Raw genomic sequence first — 11,079 nt, forward strand, 5'->3', positions numbered from 1 at the left:
CTGTGGATTAAATCTTCATTACTATTTGCCCTTATTGTTCATTTGTCAAAGGTTGTTGAATGTTATTGTAGTTTGGTCATTTCTTGTTAAAAAGAACTATCTGGTCATTCCAGAACATATGATTTTGTTTTGTCAATTGTATCTGCCTGTCGCAAGCTTTTCTCTGAAACAGCTCAGTCTGCGGTAAGTACTCTTCTGGCAGACGAGGCATTAGTTCGCGCACAAACCAGCCAAGTTGAGTTCCAGTTGGCCCGGTCTTGATTCCTGCAACCCAGAACACTTGGGCCTACATTCACAAAGGACCAGCCCGGCCCAACATAGCAAAAAAAGCCCCTACACACATTAATCTAATGAGTGATGACCCTCTTAATAAGAAAATTGGGGGGGGGGGGGGGGACGGGACTGGATAGATGCCCTTCCCAAAAAAATAAAAATAAACAACTGTTCAATATATTATTGTTATTAATATTATATTTAGTTTTTGTTTTTGCTAATTTGGTGAAAGTTCTGATGTGAAAGATCCTATAAATAATGCACAAATCAATTTCATTTTTTCTAAAATCATTTTTCTAAGTTGTAAACGTAGCCATTGAAAGTTTGTAAACTAAATTAAATTGTGATGGGCCAAACCATGCCATATTTTTTAATTAGGACAACTACACTTTTCTATCATAAATTCTTATCCATTTTACAATATCCCCCAAAAATTATCAATTTGCTCAACGAGCACCTCAATTTGAGAAAATTATATAACAATACCCCTTGGGATCTAAATTGATAGTTAAGTTATACAGAAACTGTGCTTTTCTTTTTTGGTAGCCAATGAGGGTAATGGTAAAATTACACTCAATTTTTTTTCTCATTTAACGTCCTATTTAAATGGACAGAATAAATACAATTCTTTCAAATTGGGGTGTTAATAAAATAAGAAAAAAAAAGTTAATATTTTTTAAAACCTTTTATATATATAAAAAAAATTGATTTTTTTTTATTATAAATTTTTACATTTCTCATAAAAATAATATTAAAACTTTTCTAAAATATACCATTAACAAATAAATGAGCAGCCATAAATAAGAAAGTGTAATTTTAGCTATTCTTTTATTTCTATCATTCCTTTTGTTGAGCTTATTTTGAGTCCTACAGACCAACTGAAATTTAAAAAAAAAAAAAAAAAAAAGTTAAAAGGCTATCCCAATTTATAGGCAAAGAAACAATCACTGACTTCTATTAGTTCTATACCAGATCCCACAATTTAGGCCGAAAGCTTAACACTCCCATAGTAGCCTCAATCTCTCACACGACCAACACGCACACCACAAAACCGTGGTCATCGCCACCAATAGCGGCGGCGATGGATGATTAACGTCACACTCCGACGCCCGATGAAGTTGTCAGCTAAAAAATGCCGTCCGGTCCCAGTGAGTGTGCTACGCTACCTGCGTATTTCAGAGCTCTCCACCACCGATTCTGATCGCCAACCCCAACCCCAATCGCCATGGCCAGGTCAGTGGCTTCTACAACTCTCTCTTGATCTCCTTTTCAATTCACCTTATTGTTACCGTTCTGTTTGGTAGACTTGAGAGTAACTATAAAATAATGAAAATATCTATATCGCATTTGGAATTTTTTTAAAATTTGAAAATTCAGCATTTTAAGTTTTCATTTAGTTCATTGATTTGAGCGGCAACCAAACGGAGCGTAAAGAAGTAGTAGTCAAGGAAAATAGGTTTTTGATTAAAAACCAATCAAAATTTTCAATCATATACCATGCTTTTTTCTTTTCTTTTCTTTTTTGCTTCAAGGTTCTTGACTATAAAAAGTGTATATTTTTTTAGAAAATTTTGACTATAAATTTGGTTGGGGCTCTCAATAACTGAACATGTGTTTTTTTTAATAATTCGATAGTTATAACAGTGGGAAAGGGGGATTCGAACCCTGGTTCTCTTCATAAAGGAGACTAGACAATGCTATTGAGTGTATAAGGGAAAATAATTGAAGCTTAATTTATTGTCCAACGTTTGTTGTAGTAGAAAAGTAGCTTGCCTATGTACTTTCTCTAATTTATTGTCAAACGTTTGTTGTAGTAGAATAGAGTTGGCCGGAAATTGGTGCAATTTCCGGCCAACTCTACTCTACTCCTCCTCCCTACCCCCTCAATCCAAACTTATGGCTTGTTTGGATTGAGGGGGGAGGGAGGGGGAGCAAAGGAGAGTAGAGTAGAGTTGGCCAGAAATTAGCCTAATTTCTGTCTAATTTCCGGCCAACTCTACTCTACTTTACTCTCCCTCAATCCAAACTGACCAAAGCAGAGAGATGTGAACACGGTGTTGAATGGGATAAGTAACATGAATGTGATATTAGTAAGCTGTGTTATTATCCAAAGGAAGCTGGTATGATTAATGTGATCAAGAAAAAAAATTTGTACATGTTGAATGAGGCATTTAGCTTTAACAATGATACTAGTATGTTGTTTTATGGAATATTTTGTTTACATCTTCTGAAGTAAACTCCTGTGTTTACATTCTGACACAGCATTTTGTTTATCAATGAAGGATTGCTTCTTTGTGAACTATAGTAGTGAGGTAGGATTTTCATTAATGTAGCTAGATGTATTAACTCTCGAAAGGAAATGATCCTAATCAAAAAGTTTCAAAAGACTATGACGTTCTTGTATCTAAGAAACTAATAGAGTATAGCTCAATCTTTTTTGGTCATCTTCAAACATTAAGATCTCTGAAAATTGGTAAAACTTACATAGTAACACTAATTTAATATTTATATAAAATTTTCACTTTAGTTTCCAGGTTTGTGCTCTTGTCTTATATACCATTTGTTTATTAGCTTAGTGTGTTATGGAATTCTAAATACATAATTGTAATGTGCAGATTTTGGACTGGTGGAAATGTTAGAAGGGTTGCACATTCCCTTCTTCCAAATCAGAAGACTAGCTGCTTAGGAGTAAATAGATGTGGGGCACATAAAACACTTGGGGCCCATTACTCCCTATGCAAAAATTTCTCAAAGTCTGAATTTTGTTTTAGAGGATCTTCTCCTTTTACATTATTTAAAGCAAAAGAGAGCCTCTTACACCTTAGAGGTTTCAGAAGCTTCTATGGCCTTTTAGTGAATAAGATAATTTCTCCCCATGTGCAAATTGCTTGGAAAAGGTTTTTTCAAATATGTTCCCACAGTAGCCCAGCTTTACCACCAATAAATCGGATTGCCTGTGTGGTGAGCCTGGCTTTGACTCGATCAAATCTTCTTGCCCCTGGTGTTATTGCTGTCATAATTGGGGAGCTTGCTTGGACACAACAAACATGGGCAGAAGCAGAATACTTGCCAACAAGGGATACTTTGTATACGCACGCGCAAGATGGACATGTTTATTTAACCTTGTTTGTGTATTCAGTTCTGGAGGGCTTTATCTTGTTTCTCAGAGCTATCTATTTAGCAATTTTATTCTCACCCTGCATAGCTATGGCTCCTTTTGCAGACTCCCTTGGTGTTGAGTTTCGGAAAAGATGGCTCCATGTTGTCCATCATACACTTGAAAAGGCAGGCCCAGCATTCATAAAATGGGGTCAATGGGCTGCAACAAGACCAGATCTCTTCCCCCGAGATTTGTGCAGTGAACTTGCAAGACTGCATAGCAATGCACCATCACATAGTTTTTCAGTCACCAAAAAAACCGTTGAAAGGGCATTTGGTCGAAAGCTGCCTGAAATCTTTGAAAATTTTGATGAGGAACCTGTAGCATCTGGAAGTGTTGCTCAAATTCATCAAGCAACACTGAAATATAGATATCCTGGTCAGCCGATCAAGCCCGTTGTTGTTGCTGTTAAGGTTCGACATCCAGGTGTTGGAGAAGCAATTAGAAGGGATTTTATGATCATTAATTTTGTGGCCAAAATCTCCATTTTCATTCCTAATCTGAAATGGTTGAGATTGGATGAAAGCATACAGCAATTTGCTGTGTTCATGATGTCGCAGGTTGATCTTTCAAGGGAAGCAGCTCATTTGAATCGTTTTATATACAATTTCCGAAAATGGAAGGACGTCTCATTCCCAAGGCCTCTATATCCCCTGGTGCACCCATCTGTACTGGTTGAAACTTATGAACAAGGTGAAAGTGTGCTGCATTATGTTGAAGGGCTTAAAGGAAATGATCAAATTAAAAGTGCCCTTGCTCACATCGGAACCCATACACTTTTAAAGATGCTTTTGGTATCTTATATTCTCTTTTCAACTGTTTTTCTTCTTTTCTTTCATATGTCTTCTTATGGCAACTTTTAGTTCTAAATATATTTGTGTTGTATTCTTCATTTGTCCTGGAAAGTTAAAGTTGAATAATATCTCCTCCTTGAGTCACCCTAGAATCTAGGGTGATAAAATACAGATACAAATAATTGTGAGAGTGAATGATCAAAAGAAATTGACCATGTAAAGGCAAATTTCTCAAATATTAGTTGCTAAAATCTCTCAACTCAGGTGTCATATCGATTATGGGACACCAAGATAACTATAATTCTGTGCTCATAAGAGCTGTAGAGTGCTTTTGGTGTGACCCTGAAGTGGTTTGAGGGTAACACAAGATCTCAAGAAGCTTGTAAAATAGGGTTTTATCGATTACTTTGCCCAGAAATATTATTATTGTCTTGATACATAATTCAAAATTCCAATTATTAATTTAGTCTTTATGAAATTAGATTCTCCATGAGTGAAACACTTGAGTACATTAGCTGAGAAATTGTTTTTTACTCCAGGTAGACAATTTTGTTCATGCAGACATGCATCCGGGAAATATACTAGTCCGAGTGGCACATAGCAAACCACAACATAAGAGGATCTTTAGATCGAAGCCTCATGTCATTCTCCTTGATGTAGGAATGACTGCTGAACTTTCTAAGAAATATCAAGTGAATCTACTGGAATTCTTTAAGGCTGTTGCCCTTCGAGATGGTCGAACTGCTGCAGAGTGCACACTAAGATTATCTAAACAGCAAAACTGCCCAAATCCAAGGGCTTTCATTGAGGTAATGCTGATGCATCTGCTATAAAGCTTTTGTGTAGAGGTAGCTTGTAGTTCTTATTATTAAAAATTTGCAAGCTTATATTTGCAGTTTTTGACTGCTTTTAGAGAAAGAAATTATACATTTGCCTAATCTGGTTGCCAATTAGCTCTAGTTCAAGTGGCGCATCATCCCCTTTTAATTGCTAGGTGGAGGGTGAGGTTGTAGTTCAAGATCCATTGGGTGAGAGTGAAACTTACCAATCATTAAAAAATTTTAAAATTAAAATTAAAAAAAGAAAAAAAGAAAAAAAGAAAGACTAATCCAGTCAATATAAGAATATTGCAAAAAATTATCATGTCATTGATCAAAATTTTCATGTTGTCGTTTTCAAGTTATCTCATAAATTTGTATTCATATAATCTATTAATGCAGCATAGTTTTAAAGTTTTTATAATTTCAGTCAAATTTTTAAGTAATTCCTCTTGTTTAACAGGAAGTGGAAAAATCTTTCAAACATTGGGACTCCATTGGACATCTTATTCATCCCGGTGACTGCATGCAGCAATTGCTTGAGCAAGTCAGGCGTCATAAAGTGAACATCGATGGCAATGTTTGTGCTGTGATGGTAACCACTTTGGTTCTTGAGGTAATTTCTGTCTTCTTTCTGTGTCCCCTTATGTATCGCTCTCATTTTTTCGCCCTCTGAAAGTTGCAGATAGATCTACTGTTACCCAACGTGCCTAACTGCCTATCAATTGCTCGTATCACTTAAAATTAATTAACTCAACTGTGGCTACATGATGGCACAATCTTGGCAAACCCATATCATTGTTTTTTTTTTTTTGATAGGAAAACCCATATCATTGTTAGAGAAGCAATATCCTCTTTGGAAGCCTAAAATTAAGGCAAAGCCCAAGAATAGGTTTCCAAGGTAGTTAATTAGGTTTTTATATTTTATTTGGTTATTCTAGTGTTGAGTATTTAGTAATTTTGCAATTGTTGGGTATGGGCATAGTTGTGGGCCTTGGGTTTTCTTTTATTAATAATTGGAGTCTTATGTAGTTTGAGGGCTTTTATGTGTAGGCTCTGGTTTACTAGTCAAAGTAGAGGTCCTAGTTTTAGGATCTAATATAAGTATGTTATTATACTCAAACAACTTAGAGATGATCAATAAAATATTGGGTGTTTTGAGTATTGAGGCAGTGTTGTTAAAAGCGCTCTCTTAAGCTCAAAGCTTGAAGCCCCAAGCTCTCAACACTTCGCTAGGCCAAAAAATCATTTAATGAAGCACGCTTTTTTGGAGCTTTTTGAAGAAGCACAAAGCACACCTAGGCACACTTTTTTTTTTTTTTTTGCTAAAAGAGATATGGATTATCAAAATTAATTGCTTGTTCTTTAAAAAAATGACATGGATCAATGATGTACCACACAACTACTACCCTTAGGGTGTTGTATTATGCACACAAATTTCTTATTTATATGTCATAAGATACAAACAAGAGTAATTTACAATTCTTTTGCTTTTTGGTCTTTGACTTTAGATATATGTTGATTGAATCATATACATCATTTGATCATAACTATCATAATAAAGCACAAGACAATTATACAAAGTATTATGTTTAAACTTACTATGACTAGATCATTATGATATTGACCATTGATAATTATTTTCAATTGACTATATAACAATTTTAAGAATTGAAATAACTTAGGTAAAATTTGAACTTACAAACATCATACAATTGCACTTACCTACTAGGTAAAATATGCAAATTTTGAGTTGTTATTATTTTTTATTATATAGCTACACAAACACACATATATGTATGATATTATATTTGAAAACTGTTTGTTTTTCTTCAATTAGGCGCATGCTTGCCCTTTGTGTCTAAGCTCCAAGAGACCTATGCGCTTAAGTGTGCTCCATGTTTTTTCCAACATTGATTGAGGCATGTTGGCCTGAGTGTTCTTTTGCCGCTTTCTCTTCACTCTTTTCTTTCTTTTGTGCAGTATTGTTCACAGGTACTGTTCATAGATATTGTTCACTAGTGTACTCTTCACACGCACCTCTCACTCAAACTATTCATGCACACTCTTCAGAAATCATGGATAAATTCTATTTCCGTTTCTTGTTTCCCTATTTTCAACCCTAATCAAATTTTCCCATTTTTAGTGAACTCATATTCATTCTTGAACCCTAACTCTTCTAAAATGTTTTAATTTTTAAACCCAAAAATCCACAAATCCTCCTAAACCTTAACTCTCCATAAGTATACGAATACGTATTCTCCAATTTGTCCTACGTCACTTCTTTGTTATTTCTTTTATTATATTCATACCTATTTATTATTTCTAACATAAAATGTCATCCTCTATAACAACAATTTTGTTATATAGTTCTTTTTCCTTTCCCAATAGGTTAAGGCTTAGGAGGAATAGTGACACAGCAACTACATTTAATTTTTTTATAATTCCTATAATCCACTTTCAAAGCATAGTTGGTGTGTCACTGGAACAATTATTGTTACTTTGTATTGTCTCTTAGCAACAAAAAGGCTAAGGTGAACTAAGTTTCTATAAAAACAGAGAGAGCTTGCCGACTCTACTATCCTTCCCTATCCCTTAGTCCATAGGTTCTCTCAGGTGCCACATTCTGATTTGGGATAATTTTCTATTAACATCTTCATTGAAATTGTGGTGATTGTGCATAATGTTTTATTGTAAATAGCCTGTAAGCTAGAGCACAAAGACACCACAACCCCCCCCCCCCTCCTTCTTTCTACGCATTTGTCCAAGAATTCAGGTGAACGTGAAGTTGTGGGTTCAACAACTATCAGTTGCATGTGTCACTTACCAATAGGGGGAAAAAGGTTTATTCATTTAACTATTAGTTTTGGCAAACACTAGTTCTTTATTTAATAAGAAAGCTAATGAGCTGTAGCCCAACAGGCACTTTAAATGTTCTAAGGGGAGGGTGAGGTCATGGGTTCAAGACCCATTGGGTGTGTTTGTAACCCATGAAACAAGTTACACACACACACACCTACATTTAAGCTTTGATATTTTTTTTCCTAATCTTTTGACTTTTAGTACTCAGTTTTAAAATTTTCCCTCCTGAGTTTGATCTAGTTATAGGAGCTCATTTTAAGAAAAACTCAGTTCTATGACGAAATCTTTTTGGGGTGGCATAAATGAGAGGATAGAAAAAAGATTAGCAAGTTGGAAGAAATTCCATTTATCAAAGATGGATGACTCACCCTATTAAAGAGTACACTTTCTAACCTTCCACTCAATTTATGTCTAGTTTTCCACTTCTTGTTGGGGATAGCAAGGAGAAGGAGAAAAAATTTCAAAGGGGATTTGCTATGGGGTGGAATGGGGGAAGAATTATATTTCATCTCATTAACAAATTATACTTGCTAGCCCATAGAGCTTGGAAGTTTTGGGGGGTTATAAAGTTGTGATTTTCAACCAAGCTCTTCTAGATAAATTGTTTTGGTGTTCTGTGGTGGAGAGGGATGCTCTTTGGCAAGGAGTGATAGAGATTAGATAGAGGATCTCTTTGTGTGGTGCATGGAAAGTGTGAGGGGTACATATGGTGTTTGCTTATGGAAATTTATACACCAAGGCTGGGTTAAATTTGAGAATTTTATCAGTTTCAAGATGGGAAATGGTACTTGGATTCACTTTTTGTATGATCGTTGGTGTGGAAAGGACGGTATTATTAAACTCATTATTTCCTAACAGTTTATGTTTTGGGGACAAATGGTAATTTGTCATGGTATCAAAGTAGGTAGTCCTAAGTTCAAATTGTTTCTAGTCTACCTCCCATTTGAAAGTTACAATTCCACATGTTGGGCTTCACTTATTATGGGCTCGCAAGTGAGGGGAGGTTTTAGAATAATAGTTAAATGATTAGATTCATTCTTTTCTAGCAGCTTAAACTTTTGGGACGAGTAATATTTTATTAGATAGTTTCAAGAACAGCCTCTCAGAGCTATTCCAAATTGCAAGAAACAAAGAGTCAACAATGGAGGATTATATAGAGATCGCAAATGTTGTTATTCAATGGAACCCCTCATTTATTCGAGCTGTTCAGGAATGGTAGTTAAGAGTAAATGGATTCTTTTTTTGGAGATGTATGCAGCTAAGGTGCAACAAGTTCAAGAGGATAAGATGGTCTGGTCTAGTTCTAGAAACTAGGGTTTTAGAGTAAGTAATTACTACAAAGTGCTGAGGAAGGGGGTGATAAATTTCTTCCTTGGAGAACCCTTTGGCATGTTAGAGCTTCACCTCATGTTGCTTTCTTCGTTTGGATTACAGTGAAGGGTAAAATTCTAACAATGGATAATTTGAAAAAGAAGAATATGATGGGTGTTGTATGAACAAATATGACAAGAGAGTCCATAGATCATCCTTTCTTCATTGAGGGGGCAGCCGGAGTTCTAGACATTCTTGTTTTGTCTACTGTGAGTGAGTTAGCTAATGCCAAAGTCAGTGTCTGAATTACCAATTAGTTGGAAGAAGACCTTTGGCAAACCAAAAAAAGAAAAGAAAAAAAGAGTAGCGGCCTAAAATATGGGGGGCCATTCTATCATCTAATGTGGAGTATATGGAGAGAAAGGAATGCACGTATCTTTGAAGGAAAGGCTTGGTAATCTAGATGAAGTCTGAATTCTTGGGCTCTCTTTATGAGTGTATCAAGCTGCAGGGCCCTGTACTGCTTCATATTTCTTGGATTTTGTAGATACTTTGAGCTTTAGATGGTAGCTGTATAGCTCTCCCTTCTTTCTTTTAGGGGTTTCCCTTTGAATAATCTTTCAAACTGTAATCAATATTTGATCCAGGCATTTTATAATTAAATATTTGTGTGCTCAGCAAGTTCATTAGATATCAAGCAAAAGAATCATTTAAGCATAATTGGAGAAGGCTATTGCAGGCATGGTCCAACAATCCTTTTTTTTTTTTTTCCTCCGGACGCAGGGAGAGGTGGGGTGTGGGATGTGGGTGGCAGTGGTTCCAAGGGAAGGAGAAGGGGAAAAGTTGCCCCATAACTTAAGATGCCTCGCTGTGCACTTATTTGCTTCAATAATTTTACAGTGACACATCCCTAACCTCCCCGTGCCAGTTTCCTTATTGCTGTGACCTTGAATGGTATATGTTTCTGCAGACAGTTTAAGGACAACTTGGTTTTAATTATTTTTAAATTTTTGTTGCTCTTCTACCTCCTTCCTTTAGGGGTGGCAGCGGAAGCTTGATCCAGAATATGATGTGATGCACACATTGCAGACATTACTATTTCGAGTTGACTGGGTGGACTCTCTCATCTACACTATTGAAGGACTCATGGCCCCCTAAAAGGTGCCGACCTGTTTATCTTGTATATTTATATTAATTTCTTGTTTGGCACTGATTGAATAAAAAAATAAAAAGAGGTACAGATTGATGTCCTGAAGATAACTGATTATCTCCCAATTTTGGTAATATCACTAGGAGCTTGTTGTTTTGCTCTCTTTTTTTCACCCTTTTTATTTTTTACTATAACTTTTTACTTGTTGCAGTAACTTATGCCTCTCATTGTAAAAGAATAATCATTTTTTGAAAAAAAAAAAAAAAAAAAAAAAAAAGAAGAAGAGAAAAAAGGAATTGAAATATAGTGGTACTGTACATTCTTGTCCCTTTTGATATAGCTGCAATTTTAACTTAATGTTTTTTATGCATGAATGATCCTGAATTTTGCTGAGTGTTTATGGAGGTTCATTTCGAGTTCAATGTTTATGATGACTTCTGCTCTTAATTTCTTGAAATGAGTAGATTGTTCTGATGATTGACCTTTTCATTATGGTTGTGGTTACTATTAAAAGTTGCACTTTATTAGTTGTTAATCTTGTTTTCCCCATTTGCATTTTTTTTTTTTTTTGGTGTGGAATGAATAAGATCACTTTCATTAAATCACAAAAGAAGGATACACATCAATCAAAACTACAACTCACGGAAAGAACAAAATACAGCCCAAAGCAGAACAAATCTGCAACACATATAAGAAAAGCCAAAAAAGCAA

The 11,079-nt window shown here is 35.4% G+C and overlaps 1 protein-coding gene across 1 annotated transcript; it reads left to right on the forward strand.

The window, feature by feature from the left end:
- The first annotated feature begins 1,188 nt into the window (after positions 1–1,188).
- LOC112004685 (uncharacterized) lies at positions 1,189–10,543 on the forward strand. The gene is made up of 5 exons (XM_024036919.2): positions 1,189–1,506; positions 2,889–4,227; positions 4,767–5,036; positions 5,509–5,661; positions 10,257–10,543. The coding sequence occupies exons 1-5, from the start codon at positions 1,499–1,501 to the stop codon at positions 10,374–10,376; spliced, it is 1,890 nt and encodes a 629-aa protein (XP_023892687.1). The 5' UTR covers positions 1,189–1,498; the 3' UTR covers positions 10,377–10,543.
- Positions 10,544–11,079: the final 536 nt, after the last annotated feature.

This window comes from Quercus suber, unplaced genomic scaffold (genome assembly GCF_002906115.3).
Source record: "Quercus suber isolate HL8 unplaced genomic scaffold, Cork oak 2.0 scaffold_137, whole genome shotgun sequence".
Lineage (NCBI taxonomy): Eukaryota > Viridiplantae > Streptophyta > Magnoliopsida > Fagales > Fagaceae > Quercus > Quercus suber.